The sequence below is a fragment of the Mizuhopecten yessoensis genome, unplaced genomic scaffold (assembly GCF_002113885.1).
Source record: "Mizuhopecten yessoensis strain PY_sf001 unplaced genomic scaffold, ASM211388v2 scaffold3229, whole genome shotgun sequence".
NCBI classification, from domain to species: domain Eukaryota; kingdom Metazoa; phylum Mollusca; class Bivalvia; order Pectinida; family Pectinidae; genus Mizuhopecten; species Mizuhopecten yessoensis.
In genome coordinates, this window is record NW_018404940.1 from 2,984,297 (window position 1) to 3,002,448 (window position 18,152).

The 18,152-nt window shown below is 36.2% G+C and overlaps 1 protein-coding gene across 7 annotated transcripts in view; it reads left to right on the forward strand.

The window, feature by feature from the left end:
- The window catches only part of LOC110447185 (protocadherin Fat 1-like), a 150,489-nt gene that overhangs the window by 96,016 nt on the left and 36,321 nt on the right, over window positions 1-18,152 (forward strand). For all 7 annotated transcript variants that reach the window (XM_021492711.1, XM_021492714.1, XM_021492717.1 and 4 more), the window contains exons 5-9: window positions 3,472-3,780; window positions 4,293-4,509; window positions 5,185-5,324; window positions 14,685-14,895; window positions 15,734-16,009. In XM_021492711.1, coding sequence (XP_021348386.1) covers window positions 3,472-3,780; window positions 4,293-4,509; window positions 5,185-5,324; window positions 14,685-14,895; window positions 15,734-16,009 — 1,153 coding nt within the window. The remainder of the gene's footprint in view (window positions 1-3,471; window positions 3,781-4,292; window positions 4,510-5,184; window positions 5,325-14,684; window positions 14,896-15,733; window positions 16,010-18,152) is intronic.

Here is an 18,152-nt window from a genome sequence, read left to right on the forward strand (position 1 = left end):
AACTTGAAATAAATGACCAATGGCCAGCGATGCCTTTGGACATCAGTGTCTGTTTTGTCCTCAGCTACCTATTGTTTCCCCCCAGTAGGAATCAGTGCAGGGCAGCTTGATTAAAGGAGATGAGTATGTCTGGCACAGCACCAAGGGGCACAACTGTGATCACCAAGGGGCATAACTCAAATAAATGTTCATTAATTGCTGAAGATGGCAAGGAATGATTACATTTTTTTTTCTATGTGATTAGTTATTGATTCGCATATCATTCCCCATGATCACCTATATATTGTGATATGATTTGATAAAGGTTGAATAGTTATTTGTGTGTTTAGATGATTACTTTTTTAACAAGGCTTTAATGTACAGTCTGTGATATTATTACTAAAAGGGCCACTGATAAAAGATTGATTATAAATAAGAATAGACAAGAATAGACAAATACTAGTGTAACAAGGTTGGTTATGTAGACGGAGCAGATAAAGGCTACACTGAATGCCCCATCATCATCACCTTTGATCTGGCCGTCTCATGATTATACAACGTTTACCGTCTGACAAGGTTTCTAATGGTGGCCATCTTTGATTTCAGCACCAAAACACAATTCAGATTTCGTAAGTGATGTATTTGGTAGAATACATACAATTTTTCAAATGAATGATCATTGCCAATCCTGTAGACTATGATATAGCTGTCAATCCTTTTAGTGATATTTATATAAGTGTTTGATGGAATTCTTGAGTCATCCCATCAGGATTTCCCAGCTTTTCGGGGAGCTGTAAGCTAGTGCACTATAAAAGGAAAGATAGGATTGGTTGTCCTGTGTGTTTTGGCCTGAAGGAAATCAGTTCTGGCTGTTGTGTCTGGTCATGCTGCAACTCTGCTACTAGATATTATTGCATTTCAGGCAGAAGATAGAGTGATGAAGTCAAGTTGAGAGCTCATTCTATTCAATTATGTGTGAGAACAGTTTTCAATAATCTTATGACCGAAGGGGACTAGCTGAAGTCCTTGGGGGTGTGACCTGGCTGAGAGGGCAGTTGTGGAGTGGGGATGCTTCGAATCAGGTTATTGCTGTTTGCTATTGGTTTGAGGTGGTCAGCATACACCACAATAGTCATTTAAGTGACCAACAGCTCGAGGACAAGTACTGCTGATGGTCAGCAATTCCTTCACTGAGTTAACCCTGCAAATAAAATTAGAGGTCAGGAGTGAAATTAATTTGATATTTATTGCAAAAAAAATCCCAGGGGGCCTGAATGGCAGATGTGCAGAAAGGGCGGACAAATTATTGACATGTCACTCAGATCAGAGGTCAATCTGTAACATGTCCTGTTATTGGTCGACAGACAAGGAGTTATTATAGGATCTGATTCACAAAGTTAACTAAAGATGTTGATAACATTGATTTGAAATTGTTTCAAAAATTGACAAAACAGATATCATTTTCATAAGACTAGTACATGGCTTATTGTCTCTGTAAAACATAAAACATACCTAACCAGATACCCATCCACTAATAAATTCTTCTGCAGCCGTTAATTGCTTAAAATGAAGTAAAACAGCACCTGTTGACATAAATTTGTGACAGCATCGTACTGTACTAAGTACCTTGTGACTTTACATAGGGTGATACTACATAATGTTACATACCAAAAAATTATATGATGGTGTTCAAACGCTGTCTAACAGCCATTGTATATGATAAAAGGAATTATGCGAATATGAAAACTTATTTCTTAGGTCCAATGTAGCCCTTAAAAGCTTATTTTACTGTGGAGGTCTAGTTTCTTCAGGTCTAAGGTCTTCTAAAGCTGGTTATAAATACGTTTTTATATTTGTCCAAAAATATCAGACTTTATTCTGCTCGCTTACTGTTCAAGGAAAGATATGTGGGTATGACATGTGATTGTGCCTTGACAGGCTGCATGATGTCATGATCCATTTTTATCGGCCAATGACAGCTTTGCTGAGTATGCATGTGGGTTGACTATTACCCACACCTTATTGTGTAATTGCAAAAGTGATAAAAGTCGGTTAACCTTTACAGAAACCTGAAGAAAACATATTCTTCTCCAGCAGGCAAAACAGTCAGTTTCTCTACATTGGAATTTAACAAAAGAATTCTATTTCAATTATAGACTTTAATTAACTTTTTACTAATTATCTTCCGAATTCTACTGTTGAATTTTAAAAGAGAGAATGATTGAAAGTCCAATTTCTACAGTGATTGTAGTTTTATAAGCAAGCCATTACCTTACAGCAAATTTTTTTTGACATGGACATTGTGTTTCAGTATCTCACAATGAGGGTTATAGGAACAAATTCTTTTTCATTCAGTATTGATTTATAATACGTGGGGTGACTGATCTCCATGCCCAGAACAAACCCTCTCTATACATAGCCCCGGCTCCTTTTGAGCCTCCTTTTTTGGGGGGGGGGGGGGGGGGGGGAGGATTGCTCATGACTCAGTTTGAATGGTAGGCTAAGCCACATTGAATCAGGATATTGTGTGATCTGTTATTTCCTGTACCTTTTGTCAAAGAACTTCAATGGCAGACAAGCAGATACTGTTTCAATACTGCAATGCTATCTCTTTATCTTTCATTAATGTTGAGAACTTGACTACATAGTTCATGCGGGATTTTGTTCAATTTGCCGAAAGCAATAAATCTCCAAATTGTGCGTGGGTTGTATATTTGTGTGTGTTTGTTTATTAAGCCAGGTGTCTGGAACCCAATACACTATCAGGTAGACAGCCCACTTATACCCCAACAAACCATCTCCTCCCTCTCCAGGTGGAGAATGTGCTCTCCAGGTTTCTCAATTCTTGTGTAGATATTAAGATTAATCCCAGACTGATATATAAGATGAGTTGACTTAATACTATAGCAATACCAGGTATATAAATTAAGGATTTTTCATGATGATATTGTGTAATATATTTTCCCATCACTCGGCTATTGACCTGTGTCTACTGATTAAAATATGTTGCAACAATAAACCCAATCATGCTTGATCTTTTAGCCTGACACCAACCCTAGCACCTACCCCATCCCCCATCCCCACTCCCTCTTTAAAAAAATCTTAAGATAAATGAAAAAACTGATATTTAAAAAAAAAAGTAATAAAAAATCAATATGAAAAAGAAAACTTTAGAAACTAAATAAAGATTGCGGATGTATAAAGACACATACTCTTTTGTATATTTATGGTTTATTTTGAGAATAAGGTTAGTATCATTTATCCCATCTCTCTTAAGATTAGGGTTAGGACTGATGTAAAATTTATATTTCAGCGCTACTACGCTATAAACATGTACTGTTAAAATGACTATTATGTGCTTAACAAATGATATACTTAATTGTAGATTGGTCTAATGGCATGTGTCACATTTTACAAAATTCACTAAAACTATTCTGACATTAACTTTATAAGTGAAAATACTGACTGTTTTTGTTTTTTTTATCATTTCAGGTAGCCGTTAGTGACAATGGAACACCAAGTCTTTCGTCAGTCACACGGGTCGTTATCAACATCCTTGACGAAAATGACAACAAACCAAAGTTTCTCCAAAGGAATTACAAAGTTAACATCATGGCCAAGTCTCCAGGAAGTAAACCAATGCCTGTGCTTCGCGTGTTTGGGGACGACAAGGACAGCGGTAGAAACGCCGAGATTACATACAAGATTCGGGGGAGGGAACAGACTGAGTTCACTATCAATGCCACAACCGGTATGATCTATGCGGTGGAAGCCCTGGAACCCAAGATGTACGAGTTAAAGGTTGGTACTTTTATCTGAAAACATCTCAAACTTGTCAAACTGCAACACCTTTGACGGACAGAAATCTCATCTAAAGTGTATTCGAACATCTTAGTCTTCAGAGTGTTTGAATGTCTTATCTTAATGCTTGAATGTCTTGTCGTCAGAATCTTTGCTGAAGAATACTTGATGGTCTTGTCTCTTGAGCGCTATAGAGATTTTTTTTACAGCATGGCAGTTATTTCCCCGGAGAGTTCAACACCACATAGAGCATTTGTAGTTAAGTAATAAAACTTACGATTTCAAGCGACAAACTCAACTGTGGACTGGGATTTTTCAATAAGGATGCAACAATAGCACTGTTAACCAAAGCTTAATACTGGTTATTAATGTTTTATTTATTGATCATATTTCAGCCTGCTTCAGAATTTCTGTAAATTATGTGTTTGTTTTCTCATAAACCAAATATCAACATGAAAACCTGTTCCTTGTCTTTAGTTTTTAATCCACTGTATATGTTGTCATGGTTACAGATCCGTGCTACAGACAATGGCGACGTAAAGAGGAGGAGCAGGGTTCGAGCTCAGATTGTGGTGAGACCTCGTCCAACCAGCTCACCTAATGCACCCAGTTTCGACCAATCAGTGTACATGTTTGAGCCGGTGTCCGAGAACTGTAAGCTTGGTCAGATGCTAGGATTGGTCACAGCAAGGGACCCCGATCAGGACAGGATATGGTTTTCTATCATAGGTATGCTATATGTTGTTTTTCTTGTTGTTTCAGCGCTTTCATTTGTTCTCAGTTGTCGGGATGGAGTTCTTCGCCATATTCATATTTTTTCTAGATTCCGTAATACTGAAAATGTGATGCAATAAAATCTTACTGATTTCATCCCACAATAAGCTAGTGTCTGGTAATTAACCCACCAATGTCATATACAGTTCAGTAAAATTGCTAACAAATGCTATTTCATTGACCCAATAAGCCCACCCCATCTTTGAGGTAGAGTTAATGTGTTGGCATCCTTGGGCTTATTGCAGAATAAATACTGTGTTAAAGTATGTCTGGATGTTGATTAAGTATGACACGATGTCCTAAAAATCTGTTATCATAATTCTGATTTTGTGAAAATTTAGAAAATATATACCATAATCTTAACTTCTGCAATCTCATGGATGTCCTCAAACCATATATTTCTCTAAATTCTACTAGTGTGACGATGTTCTAAAAGTCTTGAGTTATCTAAATTCTGCTTGCTGTACTTGATGTCATGAAAATCGGCATCAACCATAAGTCCTGCTGTTTCTTGTCATTAGTGCATAATACCTTACTGGGACATTTGACATCACCACCGTTACGAAGGTAATTGATTGAAATGTGACTATTGCCATGTGACATTACAGTTTGTCACTGTTTTTGCTGTAGGTGGTGACGACAACAGTGACTTTCTCATCAGTCCTGTCGACGGAAGTGTACACCTTGCACGACACCTCGATCGCGAGACCAAAGAGATCTACAATCTTACAGTGGCAGCAACAGATGGCGTCCATGAGGCTCAGGCACATGTGAGTTACATTGTAGATATTGAGTAGAGACTTATTGATATCGGTAGAGACAATATTTTCATTTGTCTCACGAACACAATTGTTTTATCTGTATTAAGAAACCATCAACAGGAAGTCCAAAAAGCGTTCACGTAATGCAGGTGGTGTTTTCATACATGTTCAGTTCACAACCCAATCGCTTCGTTGGGGACATTGAAAGTGGCCTCTTAACACAGGTGGTCTCTTAATTGAGGTGGTTGCATGAGCAGGTTTGACTGTTTAATTGATATCAACATCTCTCAGAGATTTCTCTGAATGAGAATTTGAAATTCCATATTAAGCAACAGGTAGATTTATTTCTGTATCATAAGAGTAGTTTGGTGTGAAATTTTGGATTGCAGACATATGTTTTTCGTAATAGTGATATGGTTTTGAATTCCTCAAATTTTTGCTTGTGAAGGATTTTATAGACTGGGGCTGCACTATGTTTAACAGAAATTGATGTTATTTGACAGACAGGTCAAATAGCTTGTACAGGAAAAAAGGTTTCAGTACAATGTGTAATTTTCCTGTTGGAAAAGAATTGTCAGCACTTAAGCCTATCTCTCCACACAATATCATTAACAACATCAAGCTTGGCAGATTTAGCCCGGGATAGGTGCCATGTGTCGTACTTGTGGTCAGTTATATGGTCAGTCTGCCCGAGGTTGTGGGCGGTTTGACCATCATTTGACCATTACCAGATATTGGAGCTGCCTCCCTGTAAACATCTCTAGATCAGCCAGTAATACCCTATATAAACAAAGGTGGAGATGGTTCATGTCCAGTTGTATTTTCGGTTCTGAGTCTGACCTCACTGTGTATTCAGATTCAGTTTTGTTGCTGAGGCTGTGTAGTAATTGTTTATAGTATTCTACTGTAAAAGTGTGGGTGGTATTGTCTTCTTTATAGATCAATCGGGCAGCATTATAACTTCACCTCCATCCTGCCCTGAAAGTCATTTCGGAGATATTGCAAAATTTGTGGTGATGAAATTGCTTATGGAAATGATTGGGCTATACAAAACGATAATAATGTTTATCATTTAAGATGAAAATAATCTTTTCTTACTTTCGATTTTTTTTTTTAAATTGCTGTGCGAAATGAATTTATAAAACAATAACTTATATTTATGCATCACCAATGATGAAACAAACTTTTCCTTTTTTAATAATTTGAAATTTGATTTTTTAAATTGCTAATGAAAATGTTTACGTATCGCCAATGATGAAACAAAATTTTCCTTTTTTAATAATTTGAAATTTGATTTTTTAAATTGCTAATGAAAATGAATGGGTTACGAAATGATCCTTATGTTATGAAACAAACTTTTCTTTTTTTATTAATCTAAATCATGACATTAGAGTCACGAGCATGTGAATATTGAAAAGTTCTTCATGGGAAAATATTAATCTTCTTTCTTTTTCTGTGCATCTATTTATAGACAGGGGTTGGAGAGGGGAGATAACTCTATCATACCCTGACGAGAATAAAAAATGGACAAATTTATTTGGAACTTAATTTTGTGCATCAATGTTTGAGCTATACAAATGTCTGTTTATTTGGCTAGACGTGTCTGATATAACTGACACAATGATTCAACACAGATCAGGTAACACAATTGTTCTGCATTGGGATATATCTCATTGTGTCGGATGTGAGGCAATTTATATCTATTTTCCCTTAACACTTTTTAAAGTTTATTTCAAGTCAAATGTTCATATTCTAGACGATTTATAACGAGCTTCCTATCAGTTAAGTGAAAGATAGGGTGACGAGAAGTGGCAGGAAAAGTGGAAGCGAAGGCCGTTATCATTTGTCAAAATGAAATATCAAAATAAAATGAAACGGTGTTATCATGAATGAAAGGATGACTTTAACAGATAAACATGAAATGAAAGCATGCACTTATGAACCGCTATCGAGATGAATTAGCTCCATTATGATGTGATAGAGATTTTGTTAGCCCCACACTTTCATATTGCTGCCAGAAAGTTGATATTGTTGGAGAGTATGACTTAGTTATTGGATTGGTATCAAGTGCTGGTTTTAGCCAATGTACTATAGCCTAAGTAGAGAGATACGTGGGACAGCTTTACAGATTTAAAGCAGGACTTAGTGTTAATCTGGATACTGACATCAAATAGCCGGCCAGATTTTTTATGGGATTAAGCAAATCGCTTGTTTGAAGTTAGTTTTCTGTTGAAAATTCCTTTCAGCTGTAAGTGGCTGCGATTGCCTTGTGTGTCGCTGTAGATTTCAAATTGAACTTTAGAACAAGATTATGGAAATGAAGGTGATGTTTTATTTATATTTCTGGCCTGCAATGTCGAAACTGGTTTAACCAAATTCCATGTTCCAAACCACAAAAACCACGTATTGTTTGAGTGAAACCGAAATAATTGTTTCTAATTCAATTGAGCTTTCGTTTGAAAGAATTAAAACAAATAACCAAAATATTTCTGTCTGAAACTTTTCCAATTCTGTTAAAAGCAGAAAAAAAGTTAATTACAAAACTTGTAGTTTTGAAGGTCATGCTTGTAACAATATGTGGAAGAGTACATTGATGATGGTATGAACTTCGTAACACTTTCGTAGTGAGACAGGCAGGTTCTATGATGCTCCTCTCCTATATATCCACATTTCAGCAGGGGAAGGACAAAGAAGAATTTCAGTTATGAATAGTAGTAAGACAAACTATATATAAACATTGTGGAATTAATTGTTCAACATAGTAGCCACATGTGGTGTAGGAAACACTTTCCCATCCAAAGCACCTAGTTTTGTCTCCTGAATATTGAGGGGGTGCCATATGATGCCTTCCCTTTTGTTTTTGTGTCCTTTCAGATCCTTCTTTTGTCTTTTCATATAGAATTTGAGTTATGATTTTTGTCCCTGCGTGTTGATGGTGAGGTTAAATATTTTTCTCCTTTACATTTAGTCACATACCCCATGGAAACGCCGTCACAATGTCTGTGATCTCAACCGATTGTGTTACCAGCGCGCATTGTCATACCTGTATGTATCTACAGAAGTACACTTACCTGATAATTGATACAGAACTGAAGCAATAGGTCCTGTTTGTGAGCTGAACAGAAACAAAACTTAGAAACAAAAACACAACAAAATCTCACTCACGATAGCTAGACCATAAATGATTGTCATCTAGAACTTTAAAATAAAAGTTTGAGATAGAAAACAAAACTTTAAAAGGAAAATTCCATTGCGTAAGTGTAGACCATCAATACAGACTGTACCTGATTAAAGAATGTCCATTGTTGGCAGTGAGTTGATGAATATGGTAGATTACACCTTTTATCAGTCCTGCTGGGAACAATGAAAACTTGAAAAAGAAATCCTTTGCTTTTAAGAAATCTATTATATGTAGACACAAATATCTTTTTGAAAATTGAAGAACCTTTCACCTGCCACAGCTACCTCATCTTTGCATCTTATTTCTTCCTTCTTTCTTCCCTTCCATCACTCCCTCTTTCTATCTCTCGCTTCTTCTTCCTATTGTTTCCATTCATCTCTCATTCTTATTGTTCTATTACTGACCCCTTGATTTGTATTCTGACCAATCAAATTCTACCCCTCCCTAGCTCAATATCTCAAATACCATGTTTTGTTATTGATTGAACCTGTGACCTTATGAATTGCTTAACTGAGTTGCCATGTGACCTTGAAAGGTGCTTTCAATTTGTCTGTATTACATAATGAAGTAAAATATATCTCTTTGGTCATTCCCAACCCCTCCGACTCCTGCCCAACCTTTTCTGACCTTTCCTGACTGGGCGTGACATTTTGTTGCATAAAAAGTAACAGTACTGACAGTACAGATTTGATTAACGGAATAGACTGTGCTGAAGTTCGGTAGAACAAAGACGCCATATTTCTGGGGGTTTTGCAACCAGTGTGTGTAGTAGAGTAAGGTGACATAGCTATAGGGGCCGTTCAGATACACAGACCCGTCATCAATCAGAAATCAAATATTGATGAGGACACTAACTGCTTATCGCCTTGCATCGGCTCGGAATCAATTATTCAGCTCAGCAGCCTACCCCAACAGGCCACTTAAGTTGGCGAACTCACGATGTCAACGACAACCATAATTACACCTAATGAAAAAAGACAGTAACAAAAACAAGTAAGAGTAAAAACTGTGGTTTCAAAAGTGCAATAATGGAAAGGCAGAAATAAGCAAATAAAAAAGTAAGTGGTGATATAAAATGGTTATGAAAAATAGGATGGAATATGACTTATATGATTTATGTGAAAGTATGCATAAATCTTTCTTTTTTTCTTTTTTGAAACGAGGAAAAGAAAAAGATGAAATACTCCGTAGCTAGGTGGTACACACAGAGAAAATTTAGGTTAGGAATGTGTCAAGTTGGAAAAAAGTTAGGGAGAGGCGATGGAAGCGTTCCATTTAGAATTACATTTCAGCAGCAAACACGTCAACACATTATGCTTTGAGGGATATTTTCTCTCAAGAGAAAAAAAAAGCTTTACAACTGAATGAATAGCATTGACCTTTAAAGGGATCGGAAATGTGGCTACGCTGGTACTGGGAAGACCTAATTGTGACCACGGACTTGTTGTGTGTGGTAGGTACACCGAGGCAGTCGATAAAAGGGTGGGAACGTCGGCACATGTCGTATAACAGACTGCAAAAACAATAACAAACAGAAAAATAGATTCCAGATAAAAGACATAAGTTCTGCGACCAATAGTCCATTCATGAGGATAATGGCGTCACGAAGATTGCTGATTCATTTTACGGAAGATATAAACTTGTCTGCTCGTCATTCGGTGAATTGAGGTGGCAGGTACTTATAAAGTATGTGTAGGCGAGGAGAGATTTACCTATTAGGGTATTTGATACACTTGGAACATGTACATAAAACACACTCCATGGACAAAACAACATGTAGCACTATGTTTCAAATGACCCCTGCACTTTAAAAGTTGACAGACCATTGTTTTGTAGGTCAGCTCAAATTCAAGAGAGACGTTTTAAAAACAGACGACTTTGGAAATTAAAATCTTGTTTTATCCCTGAATGAATTAAATTCAAAATTTTCAAAGCAGTTGTGCAATTATTTCTGCTTCTGTCTAGCTTTTCCTGTCTTGTACTTTGAACACCCTAGGTAATTAGCTCTAAAGGAAACTGTCTTAATTATTTTTCTAATAATTAATGATTTTGGATAGAATATGATGCATTTCCTTCGTAGTTTGATAGAAATTACAAATCAAAAAGTAATATTTCAAAGAAAATTTTATGTTAGGAACATTATTATGATGTGTATGTACTCTTCGGCTGCTGATGCTGAAAATCTTGCTCTCTTGATACATTCTGTCCGACACCCATAGACAGACAAAAACTGAAATACTGCAACACGCGGTCTACATATATAAAAATTGCATCAACTTTAAGTTGTGTTAATGGTGGGAACATCCAGGAGTGTTACATATATGGTACAAATCAGATTTAAAACATGTGTTTGTTCTAAACCAAGTGGAAAGTGAAAATCAAAGAGAAAAAGAAAGAGGTTAATTCAATACTACTTTTTTTTTCTCTCGCATTTTCAAGTGTCTTTCAAAAAAGCACCATGTGAGATTTCCTAACATGTCGAAGATTTTAAGGCTAAATTGTATAAGAATATTCTTGAATAAAAGCATTTTGCCTCGAAGACACCTAGGAGACCAAGTATTGGGGGTTTCGGTGATGTGAAGTTGATACCATAAACTTCCCCCGAAGTAACAGGTTGAACATCACACGATCACTTTCCAATTCTAAGGATTTGGTGTGGAAAGAAATCCAACTCTCAATGAAAAAGATACTCAGCGATTAATATCCAATTAAAAATCTTCAAAAACAAATATTAATCTTTAGCTATCTGTTGAATGATTTAAGGTGAAGTTTTTAGAGTCATGTACAAACTTATCCTTTAATGTGTTAAAGCACGATATCGTGACTAAGCTATTTTAACAGTGATATTCCTACCAGGTGTGGGATTATAAGATTACCGTATTTCATCTGTAGTAAGTCCTCGCACAGAATTACAAGATTACCGTATTTTATCTATAGTAAGTCCTTGTTCAGGATAAACAACACCCCAACTGTTTATAACCAGCGTGGAGGAGGAGTGCGTTTAGATATACATCTCCTGGCATTAAGACTTGAATGAACCAAGTACTCTAGTACCCTTTAAAAAATACACCACCCCTTTCCTTGGCCCTCCTCCTGGGCTTATCAGAGATAAATCCTGATAGTCCTAAATAATCTGAGCACTCATTATACCCTCTGTCTAAGGAATATACCTCCTGTGGTTATCATAGGTAAATCGTGGTAAGATTACTTACGTTAGGGGGACGTCAGGGTAGAAATAGATCACAAGTGTTCTGGATGTAATTTGCTGTGGGGGAGGAGAGGGAGTAAGGGGGTGGAGGGTGGAACAAAAATATAAATCTTCAAATGAGGGGCTGTAATGTCGGACTGGGTTTCAGATGCTGGATTTTTTGTGGAGGATCTTGTCACTCTTCATTACTTTGGCAGCCACAGCAACAGTATAACAACCTATAGTTATGTGTGATTTACTGGTCCCTATAGTTTAACAATGTGGGATACAGAGACTGGATATACTGTTCAATCCCTTTGTAATTATTTTTGTTCAATAAATCGGAAAAGTGTTATGTTTCAAAAAAATGTGGCTGTTTGTATTTAAGTAGTTTTGGGGAATTAAGTTGGTTCAAGATCAGATTAAAATTTATTTGAAATTAAATTCAACAGTATTAGAATAGAAAAAAAAGTAAAACCTCTTTGCTTTAAAGTTAATTTTCAACTTCAGTTGATAACTATTGCGAAATTAAAAAGGATTTTTCAGTTTTGCACTTAAAATTACTTTAAGATAGTAATGTCCAATTCTCCCTCTGGCATCAACATCGAATTAAAAAAACCTTTTAAGGTAATTTATTTTAAAGATATTTCAAAATAACAGGCAATACATTTATGGTAAATGTTAAAATTAGAAACATGAGTTTTATCTATATTCTATAGGACAGAATTCAGGTTTTGGAGATATGAGGTTTACTATTACTAAGTAAATTTGCTAAAATACTTTGCTGTCTGTTTTTTGTGTGTTAAATCACATATCTGATGAATTTGCAATTTCAAAGGTATTAAACTTTATTGACTTTAAAGTTTGTGATAAATATCCGGTCTTCACTGACATTTTTATTCCACACAAATTAGATGAAGGTTAAATTATGCAAGTTTGAACATTTTACAACAGTCAAATAAATTGTTTATAAAGCTTCAAAAAAGGGAGATTTTTTTTATAGAAGTTAGGAGATTTAGGTATGCAAGTTTAAAAATGTTTATAACATTTATAATAAATTGTTTATAAAGTCCTACAAAGGGAGAAAGCACAGATAGATAATTTATATCTGTAGACAGGCTCCTAATATGACAATAGAAAAGAAACTATTAAATCATTCACCCCTAAAGAAACATTTGAACTCTTCCAATTCAAAGGCTGGAACAGCCCATTAAGAAATTTCAGGGGTGAATGAGTTAAACTCGCTCGTTGCTGTAGCCAATAAGGCAGGTTTTGCTGAGGTAGGCTTGTAGTCACTGTTTAATTTTGTCTAAATAGGCCAAATAATTTGGCTCTGACAATGACAACATATAACAAATAAACATGCTACAATCATGAATTCTTTGTAAACTGACCAAGTTATGTTCTCGCAGGGATGTCCTAGTGAAATATAACGGGTTTCTTTCTATTAAAGTTTTCTGAATTGTAAATAAATATTCATCCTTTTTTCATGAAGATAAAGGATATTAATTGTTTTCATTCTACATTAGGAATATGATGACTTTGGTCACTTTTAGTCGGAGAACTTGGTGAATTTTGGATTATGTAACAAGCATTTTCCTATTAAAAGTTATGAATGGTTATGGAGCCAGGAAACAGTCTACAATGTTAGCGAAAATGCATGTCCAGTGTGCATTTGACATGATCTGACTATTTTAAACACAGCCATCCTACATTAAAGTCATATCTCTGCTGTGTTTTGTCTTCACTAATGAAGGACAGAGAAAGTTACCTATCGTCAGCTGTCCGGGTTCGTTATCATACACAGGCGATTTGTGTGTTGATAGTGTGTACACTAGCATAGTCTCCGCACCAGCTATCCACTACATCAGACCGCTATGAACATTGATATGTAAGATTGGCAGTGAGATAGATCTGATTTATTCACGAAACTAATTCCAGGTGCGGTAAGGGGAACATGTGTTTTTATATTATCGTACCCCCCAGTCATTGTATTGTCAACATTTGGTTTTGGTTAGAGCTGCAGAATTGGGAAAAATAAACAGGGGAGATAAATCTGTTTAATATATAAGTAAGCATCCAAGGAAATGTAGAGATCTATTCATGTGTATTAATGTTAGAAATAATAGTTTGTTTGTTTTCACCAGGGCTGCAATATCAGAGAAATGCAGGGGAGATAATTATGTGAAATGATAGTATGTTTTTATCAGGGCTGCGGTATTCGGTGGAAAAAATCAGGAGAGATAACTAGGTTTCATCGACTCCAAAAGGAAAAAAAGAACAGAAAGAGAAACCTGCTTAAAGATGATTGCATTATTAATGAAAACGATGGTATTCATTAGCACTGCAATTTAGGGGAAATAGGGGAGATAACTGCTTTATGGACATCTTATGGAAAAAAATGAAAGAAGAAATGGAATCCTGTTAGATGATTACATTAATTTATGGAAATTGTATGATATTATAATATTACAGTGATGACTAGTAGGTAATATTGCTAATTACTTTCGTGTACCTACTAAGGGTCTTACTCAGAGGAAAAATGGGGCTTCTTGTAACTTTCCTCTGTCATGTCTTTGATCTATAGATGATATTTATATTCCTGCTGATATTGTTTAAGTGATTTGTAAAGGGCTTGAACTCAAACAACACATGTTTATCTTTGTTATTTTTACCAGATTAATATGAACTTAAATTACAAGGATACAGATGTTCATAATTAACAAAGAAAATAATAGATTCATGAAAAAACCAAAACTTGTTGATTTTTTTTCCAAATTTGACAAAATTGAGATTAGAACGTCAAATGTATTCATGTTTTCTGTTAATTGTACAAATAAAAAAGACAACATGTTTATTTCGTTGCAGTAGTTTTCTGTTTTCATGTCTATAGTAAATCTAGTACATGTAAAACATTCAGTTAACAAATACACTGACATGGAATCTTGCCTAAAGAGGCGTTTTAACTGATTTCCATATCCCTGTGGTGCTATTTCCCCAGGTTGTGCTACGAGTTCTGGACAGTAACGACAATTCCCCGATGTTTACCCAGCCTCAGTTCCACGCCAACGTGTCCGAGAATGCAGCCATTGGGACCAAAGTTCTTCAGATCACAGCTGTGGACAGAGACAAAAACAGTCGACTATTCTACACCATCCTGGCTGCAGCTAACAGTCTCACTGACGACAAGTTTGAAATAAACTCTGAAACAGGTTAGTTTGGATAAAAAAAATAAACAGGAAGAAGCTGGAGATATGTCCTCCCAAACCCTAATTAACTTTTATTTTCATGTTCAGTAAGAAAACCACACTCCAGTAATTGTTTCATACTCCCATCTGACCGAAAATAATTTACTCCTGAAATCTGAAGTTGTGTGTAATGGTTGAGTTTCAGGAAGTCTTAGACATCTGTAGGTTATACCACCAAGTCAGAAGTGATGCTATAGTTTAATTTTTGCCATGATGCACTTGTCATATTTTGTCGAGTGTCATATTTTGTTTGAGAATATGGGCCACAAACAGACCTGAAGCCACGCAATCTGTTTTAATTGAAGACAAGAAATCCTTTTGTGGCTGGTGATTGTATAGCCGGGAGGAAATGACATAATTCTATTGATTACTGTGTGTTTAACTGTACCTAATGTCTTTTCATGTCACACCATCCAAGAAATCACAGGCAAACGCCAATCAGGCTGCAATGATTTTTGTTGCCATGGTTATCAGTATTGTTAAAAAAGTTTGATCTATTTAAGATTGGCAAAGTCTGTGAAAAATTGATGATTGGCTAGATTTCTTGTTCGACATACAAAGAATATTCCAATTTTAGCATCAGCTTCGATTTTGTGTTTTACAAACAACAGATATTAAATTTTAGCACCAGCAAAAATTTAAATTAAATACGATCGTAAAAAACAACTTTGTAAGGTTATGCTAGTGCTTTTATCTGGGTCTAGATTAAATGGAATGAGGTTTGTTTAATAAATAATCAATAATCACTAATTTTGGTGAAACTCTTTGAAAACATATTTGATTATGACCTTTGACATGACAGGTGTAATCCGAGTGAACCAGGAGCTTGACCGCGAGGTGCAGTCAGTGCACCATTTAACAGTGATGGTGCGTGACCAGGGGAAGCAATCTCACCGAAACTACACCTACGTTACCATCCAAGTGCTTGACCACAATGATTATGCTCCCGAGTTTCTGGAGGATATCATCGAGGGTCGTGTATTTGAGACAGCAGCCATTGGTACCTCCGTAGTTGAGGTCATGGCTATTGACAAGGACAAAGGTCAAAACGCAGAGTTATCCTTCTCCATCACATCAGGTAAGGGAGATAACTCCTGTATCATGAAGGTTTTCCACCCATGTTTGATTCTATAATAGATCACGTATCTATATCATGAATCGTCAGTGTTTTATTGAGAGAAAAAAAACTTCAATGTGGATAAATCTTCAGAAATGGACAAATTGTTTGACCAATTAAAGATCAGTCTCTGTGAATCTGATTTGTCCATTTGCAATTTACATGTAATATCAAAATACCACGCCATCATGTGTGCTGTAGTTGACCTTGGCCTTCGTGAGTAGTGAAGTAGACAGCTGGAACACTTTGTCATACAAACAAGTAAATAAGATTAGCTCATCTTCAAGGGAATAGCTTTGGACTTTATGTACTTAGATGTATGAAAAAAATATCAGTTAAACCCATAGGGATATTTATTGTCTTTCATCCTGTGATGTGGATGTGTTGTATTTTAAGACGATATCTATGTATTTATACAAATATTATTGAGGTTAAGGTTATAAACTACAAACAATTTCACAGAAGTACTCATGTACAGGACAACCACTGACTCTAGTGTGTATAAGTGTTAGATTTGTACAGGACATCCACTGACGCTAGTGTGTATAAGTGTTAGATTTGTACAGGACATCCACTGACGCTAGTGTGTATAAGTGTTAGATTTGTACAGGACATCCACTGACGCTAGTGTGTATAAGTGTTAGATTTGTACAGGACAACCACCGACTCTAGCGCGTATAAGTGTTAGATTTGTACAGGACAACCACTGTCTCTAGTGTGTATAAGTGTTAGATTTGTACAGGACATCCACTGACGCTAGTGTGTATAAGTGTTAGATTTGTACAGGACAACCACCGCCTCTAGTGTGTATAAGTGTTAGATTTGTACAGGGCAACCACCGACTCTAGTGTGTTTAAGTGTTAGATTTGTACAGGACAACCACTGACTCTAGCGTGTATAAGTGTTAGATTTGTACAGGACAACCACCGACTCTAGCGCGTATAAGTGTTAGATTTGTACAGGACAACCACTGACTCTAGAGTGTATAAGTGTTAGATTTGTACAGGACAACCACTGTCTCTAGTGTGTATAAGTGTTAGATTTGTACAGTACGACCACTGACTCTAGTGTGTATAAGTGTTAGATTTGCACAGGACAACCACCGACTCTAGTGTGTATAAGTGGTAGATTTGTACAGGACAACCACTGACTCTAGTGTGTATAAGTGTCAGATTTGTACAGGACAACCACCGACTCTAGTGTGTATAAGTGGTAGATTTGTACAGGACAACCACTGACTCTAGTGTGTATAAATGTTAGATTTGTACAGGACAACCACTGACTCTAGCGTGTATAAGTGTTAGATTTGTACAGGACAACCACCCCCCCTAGTGTGTATAAGTGTTAGATTTGTACAGGACAACCACCGACTCTAGCGCGTATAAGTGTTAGATTTGTACAGGACAACCACTGTCTCTAGTGTGTATAAGGGTTAGATTTGTACAGGACAACCACTGACTCTAGTGTGTATAAGTGTCAGATTTGTACAGGACAACCACCGACTCTAGTGTGTATAAGTGGTAGATTTGTACAGGACAACCACTGACTCTAGTGTGTATAAGTGTTAGATTTGTACAGTACAACCACTGACTCTAGTGTGTATAAGTGTTAGATTTGTACAGGACAACCACTGACTCTAGTGTGTATAAGAATTAGATTTGTACAGGACAACCACTGACTCTAGTGTGTATAAGTGTTAGATTTGTACAGGACAACCACTGACTCTAGTGTATATAAGAATTAGATTTGTACAGGACAACCACTGACTCTAGCGTGTATAAGTGTTAGATTTGTACAGTACAACCACTAACTCTAGTGTGTATAAGTGTTAGATTTATACAGGACAACCACTGACTCTAGTGTGTTTAAGTGTTAGATTTGTACAGGACAACCCCTGACTCTAGTGTGTATAAGTGTTAGATTCGTACAGGACAACCACTGACTCTAGTGTATATAAGAATTAGATTTGTACAGGACAACCACTGACTATAGTGTGTATAAGTGTCAGATTTGTACAGGACAACCACCGACTCTAGTGTGTTTAAGTGTTAGATTTGTACAAGACAACCACCAACTCTAGTGTGTATAAGTGTTAGATTTGTAC